This window comes from Balaenoptera musculus, chromosome 15 (assembly GCF_009873245.2).
Source record: "Balaenoptera musculus isolate JJ_BM4_2016_0621 chromosome 15, mBalMus1.pri.v3, whole genome shotgun sequence".
NCBI classification, from domain to species: domain Eukaryota; kingdom Metazoa; phylum Chordata; class Mammalia; order Artiodactyla; family Balaenopteridae; genus Balaenoptera; species Balaenoptera musculus.
Genome location: NC_045799.1, coordinates 51,392,021 through 51,404,327, shown reverse-complemented (window position 1 = coordinate 51,404,327; position 12,307 = coordinate 51,392,021). Strand labels below are relative to the sequence as shown.

Below are 12,307 nucleotides of genomic sequence, written 5' to 3'. Positions count from 1 at the left end.
CCCGGGTGGCCCGGCCCTCGGCCCCTCCTTCCCGGCCCCGCCACCCGCGAGCCCGGGGCCCCAACAAGCGACCCACACCCAGGAATCCAGTCACATCCGAGAACTTTATTGGACACGGTTCGGCGCCAGGGCCCAGTGGGCCCAACACACTGCGCCACGGCCCTGGCAGCCAGGGCTGCAGGAGGTGGTTCCATCCAACGCGTCTCAGGGCAAATGGTAACCGCACAACGCAACAGTCTACCTAAGATTACTATAGAGTTGGGAGACGGAGGGCTGCTCCACAGACGTATGAACAGGTCAAATCTTTATAAATAAACATCCAGTGAAGAGAAAATGACAACTCTAATTCATCCTTATACACAGAGCACTCTAGGGCAGATGGGTGGGGGCGGCCAGAGGCCTGCATCCTCACTGGTCAGGGGCCTGGACCGGGAGTGGTGGGCCCAGATGTCCACGGCACGGGGCGGGCAGGGGCAAGGCTGGGGGCAACAGACGATGGGCACTAGGACACTGCGCATTTACAAGACCAACTACTGGCAGGCAGATGCCCCGTGCGTGTGTGTCAGGCTGTTCGTTCTGGAATGAGGAGGGGGTGGTCTTTACATCATATTCTGTGGCTGGTGGGCCCGGAGGGGCTACTTTGTGGAGAGGATGAGGGCGACGATGAGACCGTAGAGGCCGAGCACCTCGGCGAAGATGAGGATCAGGATCATGCCCACGAATAGCCGGGGCTGCTGGGCAGTGCCCCGCACGCCGGCGTCCCCCACGATGCCGATGGCAAAACCAGCTGCCAGCCCACTCAGGCCCACGCTCAGGCCAGCGCCCAGTTGAAGGAAACTCCTGGGGGAGAGAGTACACAGGATGGATGTTAGCCAACAGCCAGGGAAGGCAGCAGGCATGGGTCACCAGCCATCCACCCAAGACCCCTCCCGGCTCCGCACAGTGGCTTTACCCCAGGCAGGGTGTAGGGAGAGCAACCCAGGCCTCACCTGTAGAGACTGATGCCATCATTCAAGGAGTTGGCAATGAGGACTGCCACCACCAGGCCATAGATTGCGATGATACCGGCCATGACCACTGGGATGATGGACTTCATGATCAGCTCCGGCCGCATGACAGACATGGCTGCGATGCCGGTGCCACTCTTGGCTGTGCCATAGGCGGCACCCAGGGCTGAGGGGGAGAAGATGAGGTGAGCCCAGAGCACCTGTGGCCAGGACCCTGGGGGCAGCTTTTGGCATACTTGAAGGCCAACGCAAGTTATCACCCGCAAGGGGCAAGACGAAAGTGGCACTCGGCCAAGAGCAGGTGGCCTTCAGAGGAACGGCCACAGCTGGGCACTCAAGGAACCCACTGTATGGGTTCCTCCACCAGATGCCCTCATGGCTGTCTGGCCCGTATGGGCTCCTGCTCTCCTGTGAAATCCCAACCCAGGCTCACCAGCACTCCCCATGCCTGCTGCATAGATCCCATGCTCCCATGGAGCCTCAGACCTAAAAGGTGAAGCTGTGACAGGTTGCCCTGTCACGTGGGGAAACAGGCAGCTGGGCACAGAAGCCTTGCAGATTCTGGGCACCTTTTGTCCCACCAGGCACTTTCCCAGGTCAAGAAAGGCCTAGAAAAGCACAAGCTATGTCAACAGCCCAGATGTTGAGCCTGGGTCAGCCCACAAGCCCTGGGACTAAGTGCAGAGACAACACGCTGGAAGAGCCACTGCCGTGCAGGGTCAGGGGAAGCTGGCCTGGCAATTCTCGTCCTCTCAGGCCAGAGGTTCGCCCACTCCCCACCCTGCCCACCGCACTTCCCACAACTCCCAGCCCAGGGACACGCTGCAGCAAGAGCTAGTGTGTCTGTCAACAGGCTGAATGCTCTGCCAGAAAAGGCAGCTCTCGGCACCCTCAGCCACAGAGCAGGCCAGGACCCTTGAGTTCGGGGAGAATCCTCTCTGAACAACCAGAGAAAGGGCAAGTCAAAGAGAGGATGGTACAGGACAGACAGTGGGCTGTGAAGCCATCACCCAGGCCGACCCCAAGGCCCCTGCAGACCTGTGAGAAGCCTAGCTTGTGCTGAGGCCTCCAGTCATTGGGGGGGGGGGGGGGGGCTCTAGGCACTGCAGGACTCCTGTCTCCCCTGCCACTGTCCCTCCTCCCTCTTCCCAGGGTGGGCTGCCTTCCTGAAAGCCCCCCTTCTCCTGGCCTGTCTTCCAAGCCTAGAAAAAACGTTTGCAAGCACAACAGAGAACCACAGGGGCCCAGGCAACTCTTCTGACTCCAGTCGCCGCCCTCGAGGCTCCCAATGTGCAGCTTGAGCAGATGCTGACATGGGTCAGAGATGGAAGGGGCCAGGACAATCCCAGACATTCCTGTGCATCTTTGACTCACCTATTTGGGGTGCCAAAAGATGACTAATCTGTGCTCATTGCAGAGCAGGGATGAGGTCAGAGGGGCTCTGCCTTCCCAGGGCTCTGAGCCTGGTGAAGAGACAGACGCAGCCCCTCCAAGCATGGCAACACATTCCAGGAAGAGTGGGGAGGTCTGGGGAAAGGTTTCACAAGGGAGGTGACAACTGAGTGGAGGACTGATAGTGAGTAGGTGGTCACAGAAAGGCGAGGCAAGAGGAAGAAGATTCCAGACCACACAGAGCAGAGACACCAGATAGGGAGCAGAGGGAGGGAGGGAGGGAGGCAGCGGTGGGGGCAGCAGGACCTGCACTGCCTCCCCTCCACACCCCCAACATCCAGCCTTCAGGTGCCAATCTTCACCAAGCCGCTCCTGGAGCAACAGTGCATTTTTTGACCTCCTACTACGGGCCCAGCACCACACCAGGCCAGCACCAGGGCTCATTACTCAAGGACGAGGGCACAGACTGATAGGTGGCACTGAGTGAGACCCCATTACAGGGAAGCCAGCACCCCAGGCAGTGGGCCCTGCTGCAAGGCTGGAGCGGGCAAGAGTCAGCAAGTGAGCTGGGCCCTTCTCTGTAGAGTGCAGCATGGAGATCATGTGGCTGTGCTTCCCCTGGGGGTGGGGAAGCCACAAGAGGAACAAAGGGAACAAGGATGACCATCAAGAGGGAAGAGCAGCCTGGCCCAGGCAGCTGGGCTGCGAAGACCCTGGATGCCAGCTCCAGAGTCCAAGCCTGAAGGTGCTCCAGATGGAGCAGGGAACAGAAAGAGGAATCAGCACACGGTTCCGTGAACATAGCGCCAAACACCAGCGGCTCACTGGTAGGGAGGAAGTCACAGAAGATATGGAAAAGGAGCAACTGACGGCTCCGTGGAAGACATGATGAAGAAAGAATATACAAGACTTGGATCGTAAGTTAAGAAAAAAAGGGAAGCTGGAATGGGTGATGGGGATTGGGAGAGGGAGTGGACCTCATTCAGTCGTAAGAAGACCAGTCAGCCAAATGCTAGGCAGGCCAGGGGCAATCTGGGCCAGGAGCAGCGGACAGAGCTTGCACTCACCCTGGCAGCAACACCTGAGGCCTGAGAACTTTTCAGGAAAGCACAAGGAAGTAGACGAAGACAGGCCCTGGAGAAAGGTTCTAGAGAAAGAAATTAAGTCAGAGTCTGACCCAACTGACCAAGTAAGAAGCTGGCTACTGTAGGGCCACAGCAAGCCCCATGTAGGGAGGGGAGCAGGAGTGGAGCTGCATACGAGCCAACCAGAACGGGTGGCCCCAATTCCCAGGAGCCTGAGGCAAGCAAAATACCTCTGGACCAGTGATACCCTGTTCTCAGTAACTTCCAAAGACCTGCTGGTCACGCTCCATTCAAAAGTACCAAGTAAGTTCTAGAAGGACAGGAAGAGAGGCACCTGGTGACCGGAAGGAGGCCAGGAGCTGGATACGGAAAAAGGGTTCAGGGGCAAACTCAGCGAGAATTCAAGTTCCACATGGGCAGGGTTCTTGTTTTGTTCACCGATGTCCCCCAGTGCCTGGCACATAGTAGGAGCTCAATGGAGAATTGCTGAATAGTCAATGACAGACAATCAACAACCCACAAGTGGCTAGGCACTGGCCCTGAAGGCATTCCAGAGGCAAAAAGCAGAAAAGGCTGGGGGAAAAGGGGGTACATCAGCCTGCTGGGAGGCACGGGAGAACAGGCAGCTCTGGAAGATGTGGAAATAGTAGGCGTCGCTTAGGACAGAAGGGGAAGTACAGGCCACTTCTACCACCACAAATGACCCCTTACTCACACATGATGGGAAGGGCAGGGCCCACTCAGCAGCTTGTGACCGGCAGTCAGGCCTGCCTGGGCAGAGGGAGGCCCCAAGCCCCCACCCCACTAGTGTTTACAGTCAGCAGAGAGTGTTTAGAGTTCATCCCTCCACATACCTGCATAGGGAGCCTCTCCAGTCCACCACACAGGGTGGGGCAGGGCGAGTCATCAAAGCCCAAACCAGACCTACCTCAGAAGGCCTGGACCAGACCAGGCCAGACCAGTCCACAGGGGCTGCAGGACTCACGTCCCTGGGTCCCACATTCCTGGCCGGGCCCAAGTGCTCTTCTCCCAGAAGGGCCAATTTTCATTGAATTTTACACCCCAGTACTGATAAGACCCAACTTCAAAACCAAGGTGCCATCAAAAACCCTGCAAGGCCCCTTCTCCATTCCTAGGGCAGCCCCTCCCAAATCCAGGCCTCAGGGAAGGAGAAAAAGGTCATTCATTCATTCAGGCCTGAACTGAAGACTTCCTTCTATGGAAAAAACCCCAATCCCCTTAACACTGAGGCTGCATGCTACCTCGCTCACCCAGACAAGCGTCCGCAAACGCAGTGCTGAGGCTGGCCTGTCTCCCAGACATCCATACTGCACCCTCGGCCTGTCTGACCCACCCCCACCCCCCAACTCCACTCCCACCTCTGGGTCCCTGCCGGCTCTCAAGACCAACCTCTCAACCCAGCTTTTCTAACCAACCCACACCGCCTACAGGGGTATTGGGAAACACCGACAAGCCCTAACTGGAAGCACCTGACTAGGTGCAGACCAACCTGACCCCCGCCGACAGGCCAGGCCTCCACAAGGGCGAAGGCTGTGGACCACAGCGGGGAGCGCCAGGGCCGGATTCCCCACCTCCGCCGCCCACGGACAGGGTCGGCCCCGTGTCGGGGGATCTTTCCGAGGTGTGACGTCACACCTGGCCGCAGGATGGGGGGGGCGGGTGCGGAGCAGACGCAGGACCGCGAACCCCCACCCCAGCCTCGCTCCCGCTTCTCCAGGGGCTAAGATGGCAGCGGCGCCGCCGCCCCACCCCCGCACCGACACGACCGGCTGGCCGCGGGCCAGCCCGGGACCCCCGGGAGACCCTGGGACCCACACCGGGGCCTAACCCGCATGCCCTGCCCTCCAGACACCCGACAGCCCCCTGCAGCCCTCAGGGTCCTGGCCCAGGCCTGCAGTCACGTGAGACCCGGGACCCCCAACAGCTCGAAATTACGTCAGAGTGACGTCACACGCTGAACCCCGGCGAGCAGCAGGCACGGGCCCCGCGCGCCCCCCGCCTCCCGGGTCCCTCCTGCCACGGCGCTCACCGCTGAAGACCATGGCGGCCGAGGCGCCCATGACCGCGAAAAAGGAAGCGTACTCGGGGCCGCTCTTGGCCTCGGACATGTCTGCGGGTGAGGCGGGAGCGAGGTCGGGCCGGGCGCGGCGAGCACCGAGCTGTACGAAGCGAGCAATCAGACGGCTGGGCAAGCGATCCAGGCCGTCAACCGCTGCGCTCTAAATACCAGCACCGCAGAACAAAATGGCGGCCGTGGCCGCGTCACATGACCCGGGCCCCGCCCCTGCGGGCCATACCACTTCGCGCCGGTAGGGGGCGTCACGGCCCCGGGACGCCCCCTAGCGGCCCGCTGACTGCCCACGCACTGTGCTGTCGCCTTGCCGGCCTGGACCCCTGCGCCCCGCCCCACCTCGGCCTCCTCAGGTGCGCTGTCGGGCGCCGCTGGCCTCTCGAACCCCGCGGCGTTGGGCCCTTCCGGTCCCCGGGCCGGGGCGGGGCGGTGGCGCGCCATATTAGCATATGGGGCGGGGCTCGAGGTGCCCCGCCTCTTCTGCGGCTGCGCGGCACTATCCGGTGTTCGCTTCCGAGCGTCGCTTTTTTTTGCGTTCTCGGTGTGCAGGCTGGCCGGGGGGTTCTCACGGCCCAGCCCGCAGGGACCCAGGACTACCGTCTACCCCGAACGTCCTCATACTTCCTGGGGTGATCTGAGAGTCCAAGCAGGCGGAGCCGAAATCCTGTGTCCCCGGTTGCCCCCCACCCCCACCCCGCTGAAACCGTCCCCAGACTCTTCCAGACCCACCAGGCCCCGACCCAGCAATTGTTGATTTCTCCCCTGGCTTCCGAGGAAAAGGAGCCCCCTCCCCCGTATCTGTTCCCTCCTTTGCATCAGGGACCCAGACTACAGTTGGAGGGGTTGTCTCTGCCCCTCAAAATGTAAGCATGACTGGTTTGAAGCCCTGTCGGTGTTGCAACCTGTGAAGTCTTCCTCGGGTTTCTACATCTTCTGGGGTCCCTGTCCTGCCTGTTCCCACACAAAGCCTGCAAATGCAGGGCCGCCCTTATCTTTGGAGCAGCAGTAAGTGGTTCCCTCTCAGCCCAGCAGGCAGCCTGGCCTGGGACTGGCCCCACCCTGATGATTCCATGTGGCCATCCTGGCACCCCAACTGGCTGCCTTATCTCTGCCCACCAGCTCTGGTTCCCTTTGCCTTTTTGTCCCGTCCGTTTCAGGAGCCCTGGGTGGCTGCCATCTGGTCCTGGGTCTCCCTTGAGCCCCAAGCCCTTGTCCCAGCATTAAAGCACCCTCCCTGAACAGCCTGAGCAGCAGCTGTCATCAACCTTCTCCATGTGGGTGGTGGGGTCACCTCCCCTGGCCTGGCCCTCCCACTGGACTCTCAGACCCACCTTCCACGACAGGAACCTCCCTCACAGCCTCTTCTCAGTGAGGCTGAGTTTGCCCCCCTCTGAACTTGCAGCCCTCAGAGTGCCATGTCTGTCGTGTTTCAAAAGAGAGGAGGCCACCATTCTGCTAGAGCCCTCCCCACCACCCTCTGCCACCTGACCAACTTCTGGAAAGAGGAATCTTCACTCAGCATCTCCACCTCCTCCCCAGCTCCTTGCCCTTGCCAAGGTTGCTGGTGACCACCATTTCTCTAAGCTGAGGAACATTCGTCAAGCTGTCTGAATGGGCCTCTCTGCTGCCGCGGCCTGCTGCCCACTTCTCCACACCCCACTCTTTCCAGTTCACCTCCATCTGCCCTGACGCCCTCATTCCTTCCTGGAGTCACAAGGAGGAGCAAGGACGGACCCAAGCCCTGAAGCCTCAGCTTCACTGCAGGTCCCGGGTGTTCCCAGGGCTCCCCCTGCCCTGCCCTACCCTGGCTGATCACCTGCACCTTTCCAGACCTGAAGCTGTCCGAGCAAGCGAATGCCCAAGTGTCTGCCCCAGGCCCAATCCCCATAATTACAGGCACTCAGGGTCCAGGGCCCGGGGAGCCCAGACCAGGGAGCTGTCACTGGCTGGGGGGCAGGGAGGCTGCATGCAGGGGCAGAATTCAGACTAAGGAAAGGAGATGCAGGACAGCCCCCCTCGGGAAACTGCACAGCCAAAAGCACAGTGGTGGCAAAGCGCACAAACCCCAGCACAGCTGAAGTCCTGAGACTGGGAGGTCAGGGAGACAGTTCCCTTCTCAGGCTCAGAGGGCAGGTCGGCTTTGCTCACCGTCCTCTAGTTTTCTGCCCAAGTTCTGGTGTGAGAAGTCACAGCGGGTCTCCAGTGGGGCTGCTGACACCTCAAACCCGCATGTCTCAAACTGAGCTCACCTCCCACCGCATCACCACCAGCTTCCACTTGGTTGTTTCCATTTCCGGCAAGAGGCACAGCCATCAGCCACTGCCACACCAGCAGCCTTCGAGTCACAGCTCCCTCTTCATTACTCACCAGGCCCCGAGATTCTGTGGCTTCCCAGCTCTCAGCTCTGCCCCTGCCTCACTGCTGCTGCTGCTGCTGCCCCTCAGGCAGGCCTTTACTTCTGGCCTGGATCTTCTCACAGCCTCCAAGCTGGTCTGCCTGCCCAGTCTTCCTCGCCTTGTCACCATGGGAGCTTCCTAACTGGTACATCTGACCAGTCACTCTGGTCCTGGAATCCTTCGATGTCCCTCTAAGCATTTGGGGGCATTATCTAATCCTCATAATGATCCTTTGAGGAAGATATAACCATTACCCTCATTTTGTGGACGAAACAGGCCTAGAAAGGTTTAGTACCTTGCCCAGGGTTAGCCGGCTAGCGAGTAGTGGAATTGAAACTCAAACTCCACAGGCTGAGCCTAGCCTGTGCGGCTTACTACACCTCCTGCTTCCTGCATAGGCGCTCAGGGAGTGTCTGGTGACCAGTGACAGGGACAGGAGAGACCCAGGTCACCTTCCCCTTGGCCTCCCAGAATCAGGCAGGGCCCAGGGAGGGGGTGGGCCAGGGGATGTGGAAGGGAATGGCCAGGGACACACACCTCTGCCTTCTCCCTCACAGTTATGCAGCCCCTGGAGTGAAATCACAGTGTCACAAGCCCCTGGCCTGTCACTGTGCAGGTGGGAATTTCCAGGAATAAAGAAGGAGGGGCTTTAGGAGACTCAAGGCAGAGACCGCAATAGGGAGAGGTATAGAGAGATGCGGGGTGAGGTCCCGACTTCCCCGAGGGTTCTAATGGGGATGAACAGGCCCACTGTCTGGACTGAAAGATGGTGGGAGAGAGAAATCCAATGGCACTTTGCAGAGACCTCAGGGAAGGAGGAGATGGCTGGGGAGAATGGAGACCAGGAATAAAGTGACAAAGGGCCTCAAATGATTAGAAAGATGAACTAATCCTGAGGAAGCCATTTCAAAGAAGAAAGGAGAGAGTCCTGCAGCCTGACATGGCAGTCTTATCAAGAACATCAGGAAACTGCAGACAAGGTGTCCAGGCAGAGCGCCTTCTCCCAGCGGACAGTCCCATTCTTCCGAGTAGCCATGAAGACACACCATAGGGTGTGATGCTCAGAGAGGGCACCAGGCTCTCTTGACTTGACTAGATAAGAGCTAAGTGTGGTCCAGGCAAGGCTGGGAGGAGATGGAACAAAAAATATAGTTGCGATATCAGAGGGGGGAGGGGCGGGATGCATAAAAATGACTTTTTGGTATAATTAAAATAATTGGAGCTTACAAAAAGATACAAGGTTTTTTTTAAATAAAAAATGTCTATGTACAAGCAGGACAGGGGCACAGCTGGGGGCAGCCAGTCCTGCAGGGGAAACTGTGTTTTCCTGAGTGGCTCCAGCTGGATGTCAGGCCCTGAGAGAGGCAAGAGGTGGAGGACTGGGGTGATCCCAGAGATGGAGCAGCCCCCCCACTTCTCACTGACCCCAACTCTGTGGGCTGATGAGAAAGGGCCTGATTGATTCTCTCTCTTTTTTTTTTTTTTTTTTTGGCCAAGCAGAGCTGCTTGCGGGATCTTAGTTCCCTGACCAAGGATTAAACCCGGACCCCCTGCAGTGGAAGCACATAGGCTTTACCACTGGACTGTCAGGAAATTCCCAGCCTGACTGATTCTTAAAACTCTTTGAGAACCAGACTGGCAGCAGGCAGGGAGCCCAGGGGCCGGCCCCGACTGCCAGGGGGCAGTGTGTGACTCCTTCCCCGGGCCAGTGAGAGGAAGGAAGGGGGAATCCTATGGGTTTACAGTAAACCAGGGCCAGGCGCCGGGCCTGGCACAGGGAGCAAGTTCTCAGAAAGGGCACTGGATGAATCCTCAGCCCTGGTGGGCACCATCGGCCTTGGTCTGGGCTCAGCACCCTGAAGGCCAGTATGACCTCCCTCCACTCCAACAGTCAGCCTTCAACTCTAAGCCACTCGTCTGGCACTTATTGAGCATCTACCATGTGCGGGCACTGAGCTAGGCTCTGAGGATACAAGATTGAGGAAGACAGCTCCTACCCTACCTGGGAGGGCTGGACTCACAGACAATGACGTCCCAGTGCCAAATCAGCTACAAAGGAGGGAGGAGCCTGGAAAGCTCAGATGGCCCCCAGCGGGTGATCTCTAAATGAGGGCTTAAAAGATGAAGAGAGGGACTTTCCTGGTGTTCCAGTGGCTGAGACCACGCTCCCAATGCAGGGGGCCCGGGTTCAATACCTGGTCAGGGAACTAGATTCTGCATGCCGCAACTAAAACTAAAGAGCCCACGTGCTGCAGCTAAGACCTAGCACAAACTAAATAAATAAATTTTTTTTTTAAAAGATAAAGAGGGTTTTAAAATATATTATTTATTTATTTATTTGTTTGTTTGTTTGCTCCGGGTCTTAGTTGCGGCATGCGGGATCTTCTTTGCCGCGTGTGGAATCTTTTAGTTGTGGCATGTGGAATCTTTTAGTTGTGGCATGTGGGATCTAGTTCCCTGACCAGGGATCAAACCCAGGACCCCTGCATTGGGAGCATGGAGTCTTAACTGCTGGACCACCAGGGAAGTCCCAAAAGATAAAGAGGGTTTGAGCAGGGGAGAGACAGGATCCTGTTTGTGCTTAAATTACAGACCATCCACACCACAGAAAGTTGGGCAGCTGTTGAGGAGATGGAAGCAGGTGGATGACCCCTGAGATGCAGTTAAGTGACAGGCAGCAGGGTGGGGAGAGCGCACAGGTGGGTTACCTGAAGTGCACACAGACCCTGCTGACAGCGGTGGGCCCCCGAGACCAGACTGGGAGGAAGACCTCCCCCTGTGGATATTCCTGTACTGTATTGATTTTCTATGAGGTGCATATTTTACCTTTTAAAAAACCAGGAGACAGGGAGAAATGCAGAGCAAGTGCTTAAATGAGTTTCCTTTTGGAGTGATGAAAATGTCATGGAACTAGATAGAAGGGGTGGTTGCACAGCACTGTGATGGCACTAAGGGCCACTGCATTGCTCACTTTGAATTTAACCATTTGAATGTTTAAAAGGACAATAAAACAAAGCATTTCCATGGCTGGCTACAGGTGGGAACACAAGCTGAGATACGATTACCATGGACCAGGCCCAAAAAGGGGCCCACGTGAGGTGGTGGTGGGAGGAGAGAGGTAGCCCAGCCTGGTCGAGCTCTGGGCAGACACCGTGGGCGCCACAGTTGACCCAGCCTGAGGGAGGCATGCCTCTGAAATGTTGGAGGATATAGGCCTGCATCCCTACCTCCCCTATGGGGGCCTTCTCCATCCCCCCACCCAGGGAACACATCTTGCCCAATTCTGGCCCGGATCACAGTGTCTTTTTTTTTTTTGGCTGTGTTGGGTCTTCGTTGCTGTGCACAGGCTTTCTCTAGTTGCGGAGAGCGGGGGCTACTCTTCATTGCGGTGGCTTCTCTCACTGCGGAGCACGGTCTCTAGGCGTGTGGGCTTCAGTAGTTGTGGCTCGTGGGCTTAGTTGTTCCGCGGCATGTGGGATCTTCCTGGACCAGGGCTCGAACCCGTGTCCCCTGCACTGGCAGGCGGGTTCTTAACCACTGCACCACCAGGGAAGTCCCAGGGTCACAGTGTCTTAATGTCAACCATAAGATGGGCCTAAGCCCACTTACAGTAAGAAGGGACTGCAAGGGGCTTCCCTGGTGGCGCAGTGGTTAAGAATCTGCCTGCCAATGCAGGGGACACGGGTTCGAGCCCTGATCTGGGAGGATCCCACATGCCGCAGAGCAACTAGGCCCACGAGCCACAACTACTGAGCCTGCGCGTCTGGAGCCTGTGCTCCGCAACGGGAGAGGCCGCGACACTGAGGGGCCCGCGCACCGCGATGAAGAGTGGCCCCCGCTCGCCGCAACTGGAGAAAGCCCTCACACAGAAATGAAGACCCAACACAGCCAAAAATAAAATATAATAAATAAATAAATTTAAAAAAAAAAAAGAAGGGACTGCAGGGAATGTTGGGGCATCTCCAACCGCAGGCCCCAGGAACACACACTGCCACGTGAGACAGGTGCACAGCCATCCCCATCCAGAACTGTCCGATGGACACCAGCATGGGCAGGACCATGGGGGGGCTCCTGCTCTCACAGGCCAACAGGGGAGGGGTACTGGGGCAGGGGCACGCAGCCCACTGATGGATGGGAAATGGTCCAGAGGCCCAGGCTCTTGGTCCAGAAGAGGAACTGAAACAGCTGGTGTCAGAGAGCTGGCAACACTGGGGCCAAGCCTCTCTTCCCCTACCAGCCCAGGATTTCTGGGACCTGGGCCAGGCCATCTGAGGGTGGCAGCAGGAAAGGGATGACGGGAAGACACAGGTCTTGGAAAGCAACGCCGAAGGAAGG

General features: G+C 58.0%; 1 protein-coding gene across 1 annotated transcript; it reads right to left on the bottom strand.

The window, feature by feature from the left end:
- Positions 1-85: 85 nt before the first annotated feature.
- Positions 86-5,757, bottom strand: ATP6V0C (ATPase H+ transporting V0 subunit c). The gene is made up of 3 exons (XM_036825800.1): positions 5,535-5,757; positions 990-1,173; positions 86-840 (listed from the first exon to the last, which is right to left on the bottom strand). Exons 1-3 carry the CDS (start codon positions 5,611-5,613, stop codon positions 636-638), a joined length of 468 nt encoding a protein of 155 aa, XP_036681695.1. The 5' UTR covers positions 5,614-5,757; the 3' UTR covers positions 86-635.
- Between the last annotated feature and the right edge of the window lie 6,550 nt (positions 5,758-12,307).

What these genes read in the sequence shown, in the direction of transcription:
- ATP6V0C (XM_036825800.1), bottom strand. Translation starts at nt 5,613, where the DNA reads ATGTCCGAGGCCAAGAGCGGCCCCGAGTACGCTTCCTTTTTCGCGGTC. An exon ending in GGCCGCCATGGTCTTCAGCG is followed by an intron (nt 1,174 to 5,534) that starts GTGAGCGCCGTG and finishes TCTCCCCCTCAG; the next exon opens with CCCTGGGTGCCGCCTATGGC. An exon ending in GATGGCATCAGTCTCTACAG is followed by an intron (nt 841 to 989) that starts GTGAGGCCTGGG and finishes TCTCTCCCCCAG; the next exon opens with GAGTTTCCTTCAACTGGGCG.